The 18,894-nt window shown below is 35.2% G+C and overlaps 1 protein-coding gene and 1 pseudogene across 1 annotated transcript in view; both read right to left on the bottom strand.

The window, feature by feature from the left end:
• Positions 1-18,894, bottom strand: part of Dhx40 (DEAH-box helicase 40) — a 43,305-nt gene that overhangs the window by 8,746 nt on the left and 15,665 nt on the right. The window contains exons 8-13 of the mRNA XM_076870053.1: positions 17,889-17,988; positions 15,951-16,037; positions 15,627-15,809; positions 13,109-13,189; positions 12,178-12,335; positions 560-674 (exon numbers count right to left, since the gene is read on the bottom strand). Coding sequence (XP_076726168.1) covers positions 560-674; positions 12,178-12,335; positions 13,109-13,189; positions 15,627-15,809; positions 15,951-16,037; positions 17,889-17,988 — 724 coding nt within the window. The remainder of the gene's footprint in view (positions 1-559; positions 675-12,177; positions 12,336-13,108; positions 13,190-15,626; positions 15,810-15,950; positions 16,038-17,888; positions 17,989-18,894) is intronic.
• LOC143411051 (U6 spliceosomal RNA) lies at positions 8,915-9,014 on the bottom strand (annotated as a pseudogene).

The raw sequence follows: 18,894 nt of genomic DNA, 5'->3' as shown, positions 1-18,894 counted from the left end.
AAGTTTGAAAAAATAAGAGTTGGGCTGGGGATGAGGCTCAAGCGGTAGCATGCTCGCCTGGCATGCATGCGGCCCGGGTTCGATTCTCAGCACCACATACAAACAAAGATGTTGTGTCCGCCAAAAACTAAAAAATAAATATTAAAATTCTCTCTCTCTCTCTCTCCATCTCTCACTCTCTCTCTTTAAAAAAAAAGTGCTGTTAATTGCCTTTAAAAAAAAAATAAGTGTTAATTTTTCTAAATTAAAAATTAAATTGTAAATACATCTATTTTTATATGCATGAAAAAATATCCAATCATTTGTTTACCTAAATTACCTAGCAAAATTCTGTAACATTATTGTCAGGAAAGATTTGAGAAGAAAGAAGAGAATCAATATTACATAATAAATGCATAGGAAGTAATTCTCACCTGACATAATATCACTGATATTCAAAATACCTTGAAGTCAATATCATCCCCACTGAAGCTTAGCATTTAACATCACAAGAGTAAGTACATTCTGGAGCTATACATCAAAACTAGTATCTTCTAGTCCAAAGGACTACCTCACATACCTTGATTTGCACTGTTCAAAGATGACAGCTAAAGTTGCAAAGTCATTAAATCCTCCAGCTTTAGCAGCCAATTCTCGATGACGCTGTTCAGCTTCTTTCTGGTACTCTGGATCAACTAAAAGGAGAATTAGGAAGGCAACTTAGTTCTACTTTACATTAAATGCCCACATTCACTTTTTTTTCCCAAAGTCATCAAAATCTGCCTCACCCTCTGGGATATAATAAGATAAAATTATATTAGTTCTTCTTGTGAGGGGCAGGGGGGGTGTCTTAATTTTCTCCACAACTCCTTTTCTTTTGCCAGAACAACGACATTACTTTTTTCAATTCCTTTGCCTTTAAAATAGTATTTGGAATTTACTTCTTAAAATAATGTTTATTGTAGCTTAGTCGTAGAGTGCCTGCCTAGCACATGTAAGGCACTGGATTCAATCCTCAGCACCACATAAAAATAAATAAATAAAATAAGGTATTGTGGCCACCTACAAAAAAAAGTAACCCATGTTCATGGTACTAAAAAAAATCCAAACTAATCCTCAAGGATAACCATGATTAATTAGACAGTCCCTGAATTACAATCATTCAACTAATGATTTTTTCACTTTACAGTGGTAAAAAAAGCATTCTGCAGGAAATATACTTTGAATTTTGAATTTTAATCTTTTCCCAGTATGTAGTACAATACTACTTCACAATGCTGGGCAGGTTAGGAGGCTTAGCTCCTAACCTGTCAGCCATGCAATCATGAGGGTAAACAAGAGACACTCTATTGTGTACCGTGTTGCTAAGTTATGTTCAGTAGGTTAGGTGTATTGAGTGCATTTTCAATTTAGGATATTTTCAGCTTATAGAAACATAACCCATCATAATTTGAAGTCCATCTGTATTTAGTGTGTATCCTTCCAGATATTTTCAACACCTACAAAAATATATGTACATAGTGTTTTATTTTTACATAAATTAGACATATGTTCTTAATATTCCTTTAACCATTTAGTAACAGCTCCATGTCAGTACATATAGAATTATTATCAGAAATAACAATGTATAACAATCTAGTATTCCCCAGAGGAATGAGGAATATAACACAATTTACCCAGTCCCTATTTATCCAATTCCTAATTATAGGCAATTAAACGTGACCTCCAAATATGTAGAACTGACCTACTATGAACATTTTCTTTTCTAATTTTACACTGAAATATAACAACATACCTACAGAAAACAACACTGTACAACTCAATAAATGTTCACCAACAAAACATACCAATGTATTCAACAGCCAACTCAATGAATAGATGACCAGCCTCCCAGAAGACTCCTTTATGCTTGCCTTCTAACTACTCATTCTCTTCCATCAGGGCAACAATATCCTGACTTCAAACCCCACAGATGAGTTTTGCCTGTTTTTAACCTTTATATAAATGGAATCATACAGTATGTACTTACATGTGTCTGATTTCTTTTCTTCAACATTATATTTTTGACATTTATCTGTTATTGGCTTTGAAAATACTTCTCCTGATCCCATTCAGGTCTGACACGCTTTCTGACCAAGTCCTTCACTTATCCAGGCTAATATTTCAGAGTCCCATTCTTTTTTTTTTTTTTAATATTTATTTTAGTTGTAAGTGTACACAACAAACTTTATTTTATTTTTATGTGGTGCTGAGGATCGAGCCCAGAGCCTCACGTGTGTTAGGCAAGAGCTTTACCACTGAGCCACAATCCCTGCCCCAAAGAGTCCCATTCTTTTTAAAACTGCTAGGAATTCTTCTTTCATAATAACACATCATATACCAAATTCTTATTCCTTCAGTATATCTATCACAGCCAGATTTAGCAGAGACCACTAATGTTACCTGATTCCAGGGACTAGCACTTACATAGAGTACAATGTGAATCTGCAAAGTAATAATTCCTGATCTTAATGGAAAAGCCATCTGATTAAAGAAAAACATTCATGAAGGTATAAAGTCTTGATTCCATCCCAGGGTTTAAGTGGCTTCTAACTGTTACCAAGGTAACAATTGAAGGAATCAGCTAGAGACAAATGCAGAGAGAATATGATATATCTCAGATCACGTGCATGTGTGTGACAGGGGTTTAGACTTTCCTATACCTACTCTGAACTTACTATGGGACATTAGTCAGTTTTAGTTTTAATTAAGTAGGTTGTTATTCAGGGAAGTTGTAGAGAAAAGGAACAAGAATATGTTTTATCTGTTCCCTTACCTCTGAAAATAATGCTAAAATAAAGATATATATTATTAATAATGCCTTTTTCTTGGAGCCACTCAAGTATACTGATTTTTAATCCAAAATATTTAATTTTAAGCACCACCATTCCCCATAAGATTGCACTAGATCCCTAATCAATTCCCCCATGGCTCCCAATACTAGGAGACAAACCTAACAATAATGCTATGGGCTCATGGGACCCCAGAATTATAATGTTTTCTTCTATAGAAATGTAAAGCCCCTAGGTTCAATCCCCAGCAAACACACACACACACACACACACACACACACACACGAATGTAGAGTCCTAACTGCATAGGTCCCCTGGGTTATAAAACCTCAGAGATGCTTCCAGTTTTGGTCCAATTCTTTCCTTCTTTGCTGAACCTAGAAATCTTCAATTTGACTGGAATATATACTATAATTTACAGAGATGGGTCAGCATCTCTTGTTAAGATGCAGCGTAACTTTGTAATAAATTTTAGTGGATTACAATTTTAAACTCAGCCCATATTTTATTTTGTAAAGACTAATTCTATGGGGTCAGTGTGGGGTCTCTATTGTTTAGAGTGCCCACCTACTCAAACTTTTAAAAAAATGTAGCTAGCACACTGCTTCACAGCTCTCCTTCCCACATTGCTTCCTTCTCTCTCTCTCTTTACTTTTTCTTTGTCTACCTATATTCCCCCATCCTATCACTGCCATTATTTTCAGAGATAAGGGAACAGACAAAACATATTCTTGTTCCTTTTCTCTACAACTTCCCTGAATAACAACCTACTTAATTAAAACTAAAACTGGCTAATGTCCCACAGTAGGTTCAGAGTAGGTATAGGAAAGTCTAAACCCCTGTCACACACATTTAATTAAACAGTAGTTTAATTAAACAATGGTTTGATTATCCATCTTTACTTTCCCAGTATACCTGTCATTTTCTTCAGTTTATTAACTTTTCCAAATGAGATTCCACACTCAGCTTTACCTCATACAAACAGATATATGCCACTGGGCAAAAAGTATATATAAGAAATTGAAGCAGCAAAACAAGAAAGGCTATGCCATCTGAACTTTCGCCTTTGGGAAGATAATTCAATTCATTTCTGTACAGCAATCAATCAACGAAGAAGAAGAAAAAAAAAAACAGAGTGAGTGGCACATGCCTGTAATCCCAGTGCCTTGGGAGGCTGAGGCAGGAGGATTACAAGTTCAAAGCCAGCCTCGGCAATTTAATGAGACCCTAAGCAACTTTGCAAGACCCCGTCTTAAAATAAAAAATAAAAATAAGTTAAAAAACAGGCTGGGGGTGTGGCTCAATAGTCAAGTGCCCGGGAGTTCAATCCCTGGTACCAAAACAAAACAAAACCCTTATTTTGGGGGTGCCAGGGATTGAACCCAGGGCCTCACACATGCCAGGCAAGAATTCTATCACAAAGCTACACCCCCCAGCCCCAGAAAACAAAACTCTTACATAGAAAGGGGTTTCAATAATATCAGTCCCCAAAGTTGGATCAGGGGAATAAGGCTATCTAGTGCCACATACACATGTTGTATTCTTTGTTTCTAAAAATATCACAGGTAAAACATTTAAAACAGAAATTTACCAAAGCTATAATTTTGAGTTTGCCTCTATTTTAAGGCAATGCTATTTACCACCTAAAAATTATTTAACAGCCCTCGTTCTGTTGTCTGATATCTAAAGCAACAGCTGCACTAACATCTAGACACCGTGTACAATTTACTACAGGAAGATGCTATCTATGTTGAATGAATCTTAAGTAAATGAAGTTTAAATTGTTATGTCAATATTCAGATATAAGACTACTAGACAGTTTTGCCAATAATAAATACATAATAAACTAAATTAGGTGATTTACAATGACTAAGACCCAAGCCGGAAAGGACTATTTAACCTATAAAGGTATATAGAGGTAGGCAGAAAGACAACAGATATTATGGGTTTAACAAAATCTCAGCAAATCACAAGCTCAAAAACTGAAGCTGCATCTTGCAGCAGCTGAAGTTCAGACATTCCAGGTTTAAAAGCCAAGGTCATTTATGTATATAGCAAGAATATCTAAGTAAAAGTAAGAAGCTAGTAGCAATTATTGGGTATAGAAATCAAACCAGGAGTTGTGTTTGAGAAAGAGATGTACTTTTCTTTCTTTCTTTCTTTCTTTTTTAATATTTTTTTAGTTGTAGATGAACTGAGGATCGAACCCAGGGCTTTACACATTCGAGGCAAGTGCTCTACCACTGAGCTGCAACCCCAGCCCCAGAGACGTACTTTTTTCACTTAAAGCCTTTTTGAATTTTTAATTATATATACCTCTCTGGGAATAGTAGTATAAAGAGTTAGACAAAAAACTCCCAGGGAGATATCTATTACACTAGGCAAAACTACCCATCATTCTAAGTCTCTGGAGATTGATCAAAGGACTTAAAACAAATCCATGGAATTCAGTAAGAAGGGGAAGAGTGATACCTAATTCCCCTACAGTTCTGTGTGTGGGGAAGCCATTCCAGAAGGCTTGGTGGTATAAAAGTGGCATCCTTTCCCTCATTTCAAGTTCCTCCTACTCTAGGGATGATTATGGCAAAACAGTTAAAGAAGAATGCAGACCACAATTCCCTCACAGCTCTGCACTGTAGAAGAGCTATTTCAGTGGATGCAGTAGCTATTCCAGGTTTGGCATTTTTAGTTTTAGTTTGTTTGCAGCCCGTAAACATACAGAGATTGCTTCTGCATTAGTCAGCTTTTTGTTGCTGTGACCAAAAGACTTGACAAGAACAACTTAGAGGAGAAGAATTTATTTGGGGATCATAGGTTCAGAGGTTCAGTCCTTGGTCAGCCAACTCCATTGTTCTGGGCCTGAGATGAATGTGGCAGAGCAAGCTGCTCGAAGTCATAGCAGTCAGGAAGCAGAGAAAGAAAGCATACCTGCACATATGCAAAGAGTCAGGAACAAGATATAATCCCCAAAGGCATGCCCCAGTGACTTATTTCCCCCAGCCATGCACCACCTGTCTACAGTTACCACCCAGCAGTCCATCCAAATATTTTTTCTCAATAAATTGTTTTTATTTTTTTTATATACCATTCAAATTATTAATCCATCAATGGATTTATACACTGATGTAGTTACAGCTTTTATAATCAATCTTTTTACCTCTAAACAATGTTACATTGGTAATCATATTTCTAACACATGAAGTTTTGGGGGAACACTTCATATCCAAAATATAAGAACTTCTCACTGTGTTTTGTACTAGGAAAGATGCAATATGATAGCCACAGCACAATTCCCACCAATCCCCAAGACCACACCTCTGTTCTACAGGAAAGATGTAAGTGGGGCTGCCAGGGAAAAGCAGACCCCCATTCACCTCTCCACAAGCTCCTGCTCTGTTAGCATGACAGACAAAGATGGGGACAAGCATCAACAAAAACTGGTAATACCTTTCCCCTGCCAAGATGCCCATCTTTACTTGGATAAGACTATAAGCAATTCATATCCCAGGGCACTGTCAAGAACAAAAGGACACCATACACAATGACGCAAGCCTAGAGTCCAGCAATTTGGAAGGCTGAGGCAGGAGGATCACAAGTTGGAGGCTAGCCTCAGCAACTTAGTGAGATCCTAATTAAGTTAGCAAGACCCTGTCTCAAATAAAAAATAAAAAAAGTTGATATATAGCTCAGTGGTTAAGTGTCCCTGGGTTTAATCCCTGATATCCCCCACCAAAAAAAAAAAAAGCAATAGACCTTTAGAGCTAGCTAATCAGTGAAGACTGGTAGGGTTGGTATAATTCCAAGAGAAGCATACCAGCCAAACATGTAAAGAGAGATCATTGAAGAAAAGGGACACCTGCTAAAATCCTGTGTCCTGGAAGCCTGGGCACATGCCCAAAGCTGTATCTTCTGAAAAGTGAAGGGAGAGGGAACAAATGAGTCTCTGGTCCTTGGCTGAAGACAGGGCAAATTCATAAACTCCCTCAACCATAAAAACAGTCTCAAAAATTACACAACACAGACCCAATAGTAAAGATGAAAACATCACTGGCTTAAGAGGCTTAGGTACAACCTCTGATCAAACGTCTACTACTATAGAAACCAAAACAAAACTTCATGATAGGGGCTCCAGAGTACAACTGAGTTAGTAGAAAAATATGTAAGTGAGCTGAGCATGGTAGCACATGCCTGTGATTCCAGCAACTAAGGAGGCTGAGGCAGGAGGATCACAAGTTTGAGGCCAGCCTCAGCAACTTACTGAGGTCCTAAGCAACTTAGCAAGATGTTATCTCAAAATAAAAAATAAAAAGAGTTGGGTATGCAGCTCAGTGCTTAAGTGCTTGCCTAGCATGCACAAAGCCCTGGGTTCAATAGCTAGCACCACAAAAAAAAAAAAAAGAAAGAAAGAAAAAAAAGAAAAAAAGGTCAAGGGTGTAAATCATGGCAAAATATTTCAACAGACACTTCACAAACACAGACACAAAAATGGCCAATTAACACATGAAAAAGTGCTCAATATTATTAGTCCTCAGAAAATGTAAGTAAAAACCACAAAGAAATATAGAATGCATAAAATGAAAATGACTGACAATAACAAATGTTGAGGAAGATACGTAGTGCAAACTGCACACTCAAACACTGCTGGTCATATTTAAAATGGTGTAACTACTTTGGGGAAAGGTCTAGCAATATCTTAAACATATATCTATTCAATAGCAGAGCAATTTGTTTCAAAGTACCTAAGAGAAATAAAAATATCTATACAGAAGACTCCAAGAATGTTCAAAACAGCTTTACCCATAAATAGCTACAAGCAAGAAACAATTCAAATATAATCTATTTATGAAAAGTTTCAGAGGCAGCGAAACTAACCTGAAAAGAAGCTGACTGGGGGAGATGGGGTAAAATATGACTGCAAAGTAACATCAATGGAACTTTCTGGAGTGATATAAATGTTCTATATCTTGACAGAGGTATGGATTATAAAGGTGCAACATCCATTTCACAAAATTCACTGAATTATTCATCTAAGATTTATGCATTTTACTATATGTAAATTTTACCTTTTCTAAGGTAAACAATAAATGTAAAATCCAGTTTTATACAGAGGTGCCTCTACAGTGATATAGCTAAGCAATTCTGAAACTTTTTGTATATTCTAGGGAAAATGAATAATTTGAATATGGACTCTGGATTAGATAATAGTATTGTATCAATTTTAAGTTTCCTAATTTTGACAAATGTACTATATTCAGAGATTACCCTTGTTCTTATTAAATATACAAGTAATATTTTGCATTAAGGGAGCACAATGTTTACAATTTATTCTGAAATTATTTAGAAAAAATGAAAAATGCACATATATACATACACACACATGCATATATATACATATGTATATACAGAAGATAACAAAGCTAAGGGACAAAATGTTAAAAATTGCTGAAACTATATAGAAGGTATAAAATAAATATAACCATTCTTGAAATGTTTCTGTTCAAATTTGAAATTATATTACAATAATATGTCACCAAAAAAAGAGAAACTATCCCAGCTACTCAAGAGGATGAGGCAGGAAGACCACTTAAGCCCTGGAGTTTAAGACCAGCCTGGGCAACATATGAGATTAAAAAAGAGAGAAACTAACAGCAGGCTAATTTTATCTATTTAATTTTTCCAACAAGGAAAAAAAATCTTGTTTATCCAGCTAAATTAACAGCGTTGGATGTCCTGCATCTAACTCTGGATTTACAAATGAAAATGTGCAATCCAGAAAAGCTAGGTCAATAGTCAGATAATTAGATAGCAGTAGAGCTGGACAGAACCATGGACTCCTGACTCCAACTTCAATACTCTGCAGTAGTTTTTAGAGTATGTTTAGCTTTCATACTACTGAATGAAAGAAAAACCAGTCAACATTATTTATTGTATGCAGTGTTTTAGTTAAAAAAAAATTTTTTTTAATTGGTATGTTACTAGTATCAAAATTCTGCAATTCTTTCTTTTTGTAAAATGCATCAATTATTAGGCTCTTGTAAGAAATTCAGTATACCAATATGTGAGGACAAATTCCATTTGGCAGAACAAAAATGTAGCCCTGGGGCTGAAAATATGAACACTTCATAAATTTATGTGTCATCCTTACACAGGGGCCGTGTTAATCTTATTTTTATTGTTCCAAAAATTCTGCAATTCTTATATGACTTGTAATCTATTTGTAGTGGGCAGCATACTGAGTAGAGGGAGATTTTTATTTGTTGGACAAACCATTATAATCATGGCAGTGATAAACCAGTCTGGATCCAACACTCTCAACCTATAAAGAGAAAAGGCCAGTGAGATAACACACTTTATTGTGTTGGCTATACACAAGGTAGAATGTCTACTCAGAAACTGCTTAGGAAAAAATTACTCCACAGATGAAAACAAAGTTGACCATGTGTCAAATTAAGTTGTATCCCATTTGGACACACCACGAAAGGAAGAAAACAAAAGTTTAAAGACGGACATTTCAATACAATATTCTAAGAACATAAGAACTGAACTACCTATTCTTTTGATTCTTAAAAACAGAGTGAAATAGTGGCAAAGTGCTTTGCCTAACACGTGTGGGGGACTGGGTTCAATCCTTAGCACCGCATAAAAATAAACAAAGGCATGCAGTCCATCTACAATTACAAAAATTTTTTTTAAAAAAAGAGAGAGGGGCTAGGGTTGTGGCAAAGTGGTAGAACACTTGCCTAGCATGTGTGAGGCACTGGATTCAGTTCTCAGCCTAGCATGTGTGAGGCACTGAGTTCAGTTCTCAACCTAGCATGTGTGAGGCACTGGGTTCAATTCTCAGCACCACATATAAATAAAATAAACATCCATCAACAACTAAAAAATAAATAAATAAAGAGGGAGAGAAAACTTTATTACTAATGTACCATAAAAAGGGCAAAGGTTCACTGTATCTTCCTGTACCAATGAAAGGAAATTAACTTTTAGCCAGGAACACTGTATATAACCCATGCTGAACAACTAAGTTAAAGGATAACAATATAAAAATTATTAGCTTCCTGTCTAAGAGCTAGGCATAAGATAAATCTTTAACCAATGCTCAATGAATTACTAGAGACCTAAATGAATGAAAAGATACTCCATGTATATGAACAGGAAAACTCAATACTGTCAAGATATTAATTCTTCCCAATGATCTTTTAGGTTCAACACAATGCCAGCAAATTATTTTGTGGATTTCAACAAACTGGTTCTAAAGTTTATATGGAAAGGGAAAAGATCCAGGATATCCAGAACAATGTTGAAAGTTAAGGACAGAGTTGGAGAGTTGACCCTACTCAACTTCAAAAGTTAGACTCTGAAATTCTAAAAATCAAGGCTGTGTGGTCTCGGTGGAAGAAAAGACAAATAGATTAATGGAACAGAATACAGAGCCCAAAGAACCAGACAAACACAGTCAACTTTGGCAAAGGAACAAAGGCATTTCAATAAAGAAAGGACAGTATTTTGAACAAATGGTGCTAGAACAACAAGTCATTTCACTCCTGCAACAAAACATAAGAGAATATCTAGATGATCTTGGGTAAGGCCTTTTAGATACAATTCCAAAGGCAAGATCCATGAAAGAAATAACTAATCAACTGGGCTGCACTAAAATTAAAAATTTCTCTTTCCAAAAAGCAATGTCAAGGGGCTGGGTTGGTAGCGCGCTCGCCTGGCATGCGTGCGGCCCGGGTTCGATCCTCAGCACCACATACAAAGAAAGATGTTGTGTCCGCCAATAACTAAAAAAAAAAAATAAATATTAAAATTCTCTCTCTCTCTCTCTCTAAAAAAAAAAAAAAAGCAATGTCAAGATAATGAAAAGAAAAATCATCGATGGGGACAAAAGTTTTACAAAAGATATATGTGATAAAGAACTGTTGTTCAAAATATGCAAAGAACTCTTAAAACTCATGAATATGAAAAAAAAAAAACATTTAAAAAGAGCTAAACAGGGCTGGGAATGTGGCTCAAGCGGTAGCACGCTCCCTGGCATGCGTGCGGCCGGGGTTCGATCCTCAGCACCACATACAAACAAAGATGTTGTGTCCGCAAAAACTAAAAATAAATATTAAAATTCTTAAAAAAAAAAAAAAAAGAGCTAAACAGATAACTCACCAAAGAAGCTATACAGAAAGCAAATAAGCATATGAAAAGATGCTTATTATCTTACATCATCAGAGAACTACAAATTCAAACAAAAATGAAGTACCATCACAAATCTATCAGAATAGCCAAAATCCAAGATACTAACAATAGCAAATACTGGCAAAGATATGAAGGAACAGGAACTCTCAGACTGACTGTGGGTGAGAATGCAAAATGGAATAGACAGGTAGTTTCTTTCTTTTTTTCTTTTTTTTTGATACAGGGATTGAACCCAAGGGAGCTTAATACTGAGCTACATCCCCAGCCCTTCTTTATATTTTATTTAGAGATAGAGTCTTGCTAAGTTACTTTAGGGCCTCACTAAATTGCTAAGGCCGGCTCTTAACTCACAATCCTTCTGCCTCAACCTCCCAAGCTGCTGGGATTTCAGGTGTGCACCACCACACCCAGTTGGTAGTTTTTTAAACAAATCTAAACATACTACTACCATATGATTCAACAAGGAGATGAAAAGCTGTCTACAAAAACCCCTGCATATTTATTACAGCTTCATTAATAATAGCCCAAGGATGAAAAAGCAACAAACATGTCCTTAATAGTTGAATGGATAAACACGTTCCCCATATAATAGAATTCCATATTTGGTGATAAAAATGAAACTAGCTAGATACAAAAAGACATGGACAATCTTGAATGCATATTACTAAGTGAGAAAAGTCAACCTAGAAAGGTTACATGCTATATGATTCTAAATAAATGACACTTTGGAAAATGCAAAATTACAGGGACAATAAAGAGATCAATGCACGTATAACTAATGAGAACAAATTAAAACAAAACTAAATAATAAAAGAGCAGTGATTGCCAGGGGATTGTGGGAAGGGATGTAGATACGAATTAGTGGAGCATGTTTAAGGCAGTAAAATGTTTCTTCATGATACTGAATGGTGGATACATGTTGTTATATATCTGTCAAAACCTACAGAATATATAATAAGCGATCACTTTAGTTGATAATAATGTATCAATATTGGCTTATCAATTAAAACAAATGTACTACTCAACCAAAAGATGCTAATAATAGGGGATGTGCGCCTGTGAAAGCTTGCAAGATTAATGTGATCCTTTTTGCTCAATTTTCTATAAACTTCAAACTACACATTAAAGTCTATTAATTAAATTTTTTTAAAAAACTTATCAATATACTTCTTACCAGGTCTAATGAAGACATTTTCCACAGACAACATTGCTGCTATTGGAAGCAGTAGATCTTCACAATCTAGAGAAGCAGCCTTGATTACTGCACAAGTCAGATGTGGAGGGAGAGGAAATTCCACCATAGACAAACCCAATCTGGTCACATGGCCACTCCTTAATAGAAAGAAAATGTTATTAGGTCTGTCTACCTCGGGAGAAAACAAATGCAATGTTCACCATTCAGGATAAATCAGACATAATTTAGATTACATTAAATTACCCCTAGAAGTTCAATTCAAGGAAATAAAACACTGTGGTCATTTATAAGAAGAACAAAAAGATACAAATTCTCTGCTGTCAAAAGCCTTAATACATCCCCAAAAAACTAAACAACAAGGCAGAAGACAGTAGTATAATAGATACAAATACACACAGAGAATATCCTTGAAAAACTGAGAGTGATAATTATCAAACCTTCCTCTAGTACACAATCATGAGAACAAAGACTTGGCTTTCTTATCATTTTCATGAACTCATTATATAATAGTTAGCACTGAAATGAAACTCAGAAATTACTTATTAAATAGTAACAATATTAAATAAAACTACTTTATACCACAGTGTTTCAATCAGAATTACAGTAAAGAGGGGCTGGGGTTGTGGCTCAGTGGTACAGCACGTGCCTAGCATGTGTGAGACACTGGGTTAGATTCTCAGCACCGCATAGCAATAAGTAAAATAAAGGTTCATTCACAGCTAAAAAATATATTTAAAAAAAGAACTGCAATAAAGACAAATTGAGGACAAATTCTGATTTCAAGTAAAACAATCAATTCGAATGAAACAATTTCCTACTGATAAAGATATCTAGAACCTTTTTTAAAAGGCTCAACACCTGTTCTTTTGACTTTCTTTCTTTCTTTTTTTTTTTTTTTTTTTTTTGTTACCTGTCAATAGCATCACACTGGTAAAGTTGCTTAAGAGCTTCCAAAATGAGTCTCTCATTAGGCGGATCCAAATAGGGAAACCTGTATGTTTAAATGAGATATGAAATGGGAGACCATTCTCTGAATATGGTAGGATTTTATACAGACTTGATGGAAAGGTTTTACTTCTATTTTTTCAAATCTTCCTTTCATGTAAAAAAAAAAATTCTATAACCATGGTCAGCATTCAGCAAAATAGGAAATAATTTTTTCTGAATCACATTCTTCTCATTCACAATGTACTTCCCTTTGATCCCCCTTGGCTGGAAAACTCACATCATCCTCTCTACATCTCAATCCTGCCTCATTCTTCACAACCAATAGCAAGTCTATTCTCTTCTATAGTCCATACATTTTTGTTTTTTTAACTGAAGTTTTATAAAGTGGAAGCTGGGTGCAGTGGCACACACCTTAATCCCAGGTACTCAGAAGACTAAGGCAGGAATTCAATCACAGCCTGCAGATAACAAGACCTTGTCTCAAAAAGAAAAAAAAAAAAAGTAAGAAAGAAAGAAAAGGAAAGGAAACAAGAAACAAAAAGCGGGAGGAGGAAAGTCTTTTATTTTCACCTCTAGCATTTCTTACTAGTATAAAAATATACTATAGTAGAATCCAGTTTTTAAGACAAGTGGAAAAATAACTCAGTGCAGATGATATTAAGTAATTAAAATTGATTAATCCTAGCCAGGTGCGGTGGCGCACACCTGTAATCCCAGTGGCTTGGGAGGCTGAGGCAGAAGGATTGCAAGTTCAAAGCTAGACTCAGCAAAAGCGAGGTGCTAAGCAAGTGAAACTCTGTCTCTAAATAAAATACAAAATAGGGCTGGGGATGTGGCTCAGTTGCCAAGTGCCCCTGAGTTCAGTCCCCAGTACCTCCCCACACCTCCAAATTGATTAATCCTAATTACTTATTTTTCTTACATAGTATTGTTTGTTATATGCTGCCCTGCTATCCTTTGTGAATATGCTAAAAATCAATGTCAAGCTCAATAGACTGCTGTTTCCAGAATCTGCCCTTCTTCCTAAATTTAAAAAAAAAAAAAAAAAAAATCAAGACATTATTTTTAAATCTGGCCTCACCTAAAAGCTTTTGATTGGATCATTTGGATTTCTTCATGATTCTTTCCTTCTTTCTCATTGGTATTATTTGATTAGTTAAATTTTATTTATTACATGGTTTCCTCTTTCTAGGAATTACATTCTCATTTAGAAAATCTCTAGTCTTATAACTGAAATATTTTTAAGATGGCTTCCTAAACGTATACAATACACAGTTGGATGCACTAGTAATCACTCTCCTTATTATAAATTTAAAGAATGTATGGTCATCTTCTCTCAAGGTTCCTGACACTTCCATTCTCAGACAATTGAGATTAAAATGAAAAACAAGATAGAATTTTCCTTCATTACTTCCTCTATCATATGAAGTATCAAGCCTCTACAATATTCTATCTTATTCTAATATATCACATACCTAAACATTTGACTAATTTGACAGTTGTTCTATCCTTTACTTCACATGTCTGAACCTTGTTTGCCCAACATAACGTTAGTGTAAACAAAAAACCATACTAGAGTATTATTACTTTGTCTTTTGTGATATATAATACAATGAAGAAGCTACAAAAAACATTTTCTGGCCAGTGTAGTGGCTCACACCTGCAATCCCAGTAACTCAAGAGGCTGGAGTAGGAGCACAAGTTCAAGGCCAGCCCCAGCAACTAAGTGAGAACCTGTCTCAAATAAAAATTAAAAAGGGCTGGGGATATAGCTCAGTTGGTAGAGTTCTTGCCTCACATGAACAAAGCCCTGGATTCAATCCCCAGAACCACGCACACACACACAAAAAGGCTGGGGATATAGCTCAGTGGTAAAGTGCCACTGGGTCAATCCTCAGAAAAAAACAAACAAACACAACCACTACAACAAAATCTTTATGACTAGAATTAGAGACATTGCACGCCTTTCACCACAAATGAACAGTGGCAGTCACTAAATGAACTAAATAATAAACATCAGCACAGAAATTCCCTATTAAGGTTAAAACATGAGCAAGCACACATATTCCAATAAAGCAACACAAGCATCTACTATAGCATAAATCAGAAATATTAAAATTTCATAAATTTTGAAGCCAAGTAGTAGTATTAACACCATTTACTTCTGGGTTCGTAAAACCTTATATGTCAATAGTTTTTAAGGTAATAAGAGTATTCACCACTAGTGGCAATGGTTTCAAAATATTGTGAATCTACTAAAACCAAGTTAAACTGTACACTTTAAAATGGTTAAAATAGTGAATTTAATGTTAAATGAATTAACACTTTTGGGTTTAGCTAAAAAACAACCAATGTGAAAACCAATCTTGCAAATAGCTAACCTTCAATTCTCAGGGATGTCAAATACTGAAAAACAATAATTGACGAATAACCTGACTTCACCCTAACAAATTTCTCTTTTTTGCAAGATGCCTACATACCTTATGACATCATGTATGGCAAGGCACTTTAAGGTCAGAACTACAGATGTCAAACTAGTTCTCTTAATCTCAGGGATCACATGGTCAGGCATACACTGGTTCCAAAAATCTTTACTATAGATCCGAAAGCATTTTCCTGAGGAAGTCCTGCCAGCTCGGCCGCTTCGCTGTAATGCCTCACTCCTACAAATGGAAGGAAAAAACAAAAAAAAAGTCCCCAATCTTTTGTGGGTTTCCCAAGTCATTTACTTCCTTATCCCCAACCAACAAGAAATTATATTATCAACTATTATAGAAACAAAAAGGATATTACTTTGTACTTACTTTGAAATTGGAACCACCTCCAGGATATCCAATCCTAATCTGGGGTTGTGATTTAACTGTTTCACAAAGCCACCATCAACCACATATCTGAGGAGAATAAAAGCAAATCAAGTTTCTGGAAAGTCAGGAAGACCTGTCATTTTTAACCACTTTGTTTTCTTCTTTTTTACCAAATTTACTACTACACACTACTTTTAATGTTAAGTATAAAACTAAAGTCAAGAAATTGGAACTCTCGGGGGCTGGGGATGTGGCTCAAGCGGTAGCGTGCTCGCCTGGCATGCGTGCGGCCCGGGTTCGATCCTCAGCACCACATACAAACAAAGATGTTGTGTCCGCCAAATACTAAAAAATAAATATTAAAATTTTCTCTCTTTAAAAAAAAAAAAAAAGAAAGAAAGAAATTGGAACTCTCATACACTGTTGGTAGGAATGTAAATGATTCTGCCAATGTGAAAAACAGTTTGGCGGTTCTTCAAAAAGTTAAACAGGATTACCATGTGACCCAGCAATTCTATTCCTAAGAATATACTCAAAAGAACTGAAACAAGTACTGAAATATTTATAGGTGAATATTCAATACCAGCAATATTAACGATAGTCAAAAGGTAAAAACCACCTAATGACTAAAAGATGAATGAATGAAGAAATTGGGGCATATACACAATTAAACATCATTTGATTTGAAAGGAAATAGTGATACATGTTACAATATGGATGAAGCTCCAAAACACCATGCTAAGTTAAAGAAACCAGACACAAAAGGTATACTTCCATTTGTATGAAAAATTCAGAATGGGAAATAAAAACAAAAAGTAGTCTGGTGGTTGCTAGGGGCTGGGGTAGCAAAAGGAATATGAAATACCTGCTTAATGCATGTGGAGTTTTATTTGGGGGTAATAAAATTTTTTGAAACCAGACAGAGGTAGTGGTTACACAATACTGGAAATGTACTAAATACCACTTAATTGTTCACTTTTAAATTAATTTAATTTGCCTCAATAAAATTATATAAACTTCAGAGTCAGCCCTAGGCAATTCTAGCAGGTTCAAAATCCCAAATAAATTTTTAAGCCCATTAAATAGAGAACAATTCGGGTAAAGAACTAAGAATAGTAGTAAGTCTATCATTCACTAAGGCAACATTCTGAAACATGTCATTTAATGGCTTTTGCCTGTGCTGGAAACAGAAAATTATAGAGGTCAATATCCTCTTGAGATCTGTTACCCTAACTCCTTAATGAAAAAAAAATTTTAAAGTGAAGGAGAAAAGCAAAGGAAATTAGACTTCCTTCTCAAATCTGAGTGATGATTTTATCCAGAAGAAATATATAGGATCCTTGGGATTCTAGGTCAACCTTCCTGTGGCAGTCAGACTTAGCTAAAATATGAATACACAAAATAAATATGGTTCAATAGTCTGAAAGAATTGAACATCAGCTATCATTCCAGCCTTTAAACCTCTGCTAACTACACTAAAAAATTTGAGGCATTATTGATTACATCCAAAAACAACAAGGAACCTGCATCGTAGTTCAATTTCACAAGAAAGTAACAAATGAGAGACAATACCTCCAGTTAAACCTTAGATGAACAAAGTTACTCTACCAAGTGAAGCTGAAAGGTAGTGGGAATATCACATCATCTAAGATATATGCTAGTAATGACAATGCAGAACCCATGAACCCCAGATAATCTTAAATTTGGGGAGAGAAAGCTTCAAAGTTGCCCAGTTTTTAGGAAAAGATATAGTATGCACCTCTTACTTCATTTCCTGTTCAAAACAATCAATAATCCCCAAAACAAAAGGTGAATACAAGTGAAGAGCATTAGAAAATAGTTAAGAAGGGAATTAGTGGAGAAAACAGGGAAGAAAACACAGTAATGCTTTGTGATTAGTTATGGCTTTCTTGTTAAGAAAACTTTAAAAAGTTGTACCTGATTCCATCTATTGTTAAAGATGTTGCAGAAATATTGGTGGAAATGACACATTTTCTAATTCCAGGTGGAGGTGGCAAAAATATTCTCCTCTGTTGATCTAAAATAGATGAAAACAGAAAATACTAATTTATATCATGTATTTGTCAAACTCATCGACATCAATGATAGCCACATATCAGGAGTTATTGTTCCAAGGAGAACACAAGCAAAACTATTGGGATATGAAAAGAAATTCTTAGCATTTGTATTTATATTTTGCACAGGATCCTTTTAAACCTTTATTTGTTTCTTACCATTATACATATTAGTATAGTAGTATATGCATATATTTTATAAAGAATGCTTATTAAATGCGTAACATTTGATTTCCAGAAAATTAATAGTCAAGAAAACCTCAAAAAAATGAAGTAAAACACTATTTCCAAATAAAATCTTACTAAGATCATGTATTCACGGTAGATAAAACTGATCTAAGACCAACTATTACAAGGGAGAAAAGGAACAGCACATATGAGCATGATTTTAAAAATTATGCAACTTGGGCTGGGGCTGGGGCTCAGTGGCAGAGTGTTTGTCTAGCATGGGTGAGGCACTGGATTCAATCTTTACCACTGCATACAAAAAAAAGCAAATAAAATAAAGGCATGCTGTCCATCTAAAACTAAAAAAATAAAATAAAATAAATGAAAGCATGAAACTAGGCTAACCACCAATTTTATACATGAGATAATTAAAGCCCACAGAGGCCAAGTGGCTAGCCCAAGATTTGTATACATAGACAAATTTAAAACAAGTCACATATTTCTACTCCTCCTTATCATTCCAAAATTAATTTCTCAAATAAAAAAGTACTAGAAAGGTGACATTTTAAAAGATTTTGGAAGGACATGCTAGTGCATGTCTATAGTTCTAGTTATTCAAAGGCTAAGGCAGTTCTTTTGAGCCCAAGAATTCAAGGTCAGTCTGGCTAACATAATGAGACCCTGTCTCAAAAAAAAAAGGC

Source organism: Callospermophilus lateralis, chromosome 11, assembly GCF_048772815.1.
Source record: "Callospermophilus lateralis isolate mCalLat2 chromosome 11, mCalLat2.hap1, whole genome shotgun sequence".
Taxonomy (NCBI): Eukaryota; Metazoa; Chordata; class Mammalia; order Rodentia; family Sciuridae; genus Callospermophilus; species Callospermophilus lateralis.
Note: the sequence above shows the minus strand (reverse complement) of the source record. Positions and strands in the feature narration are given on the sequence as shown.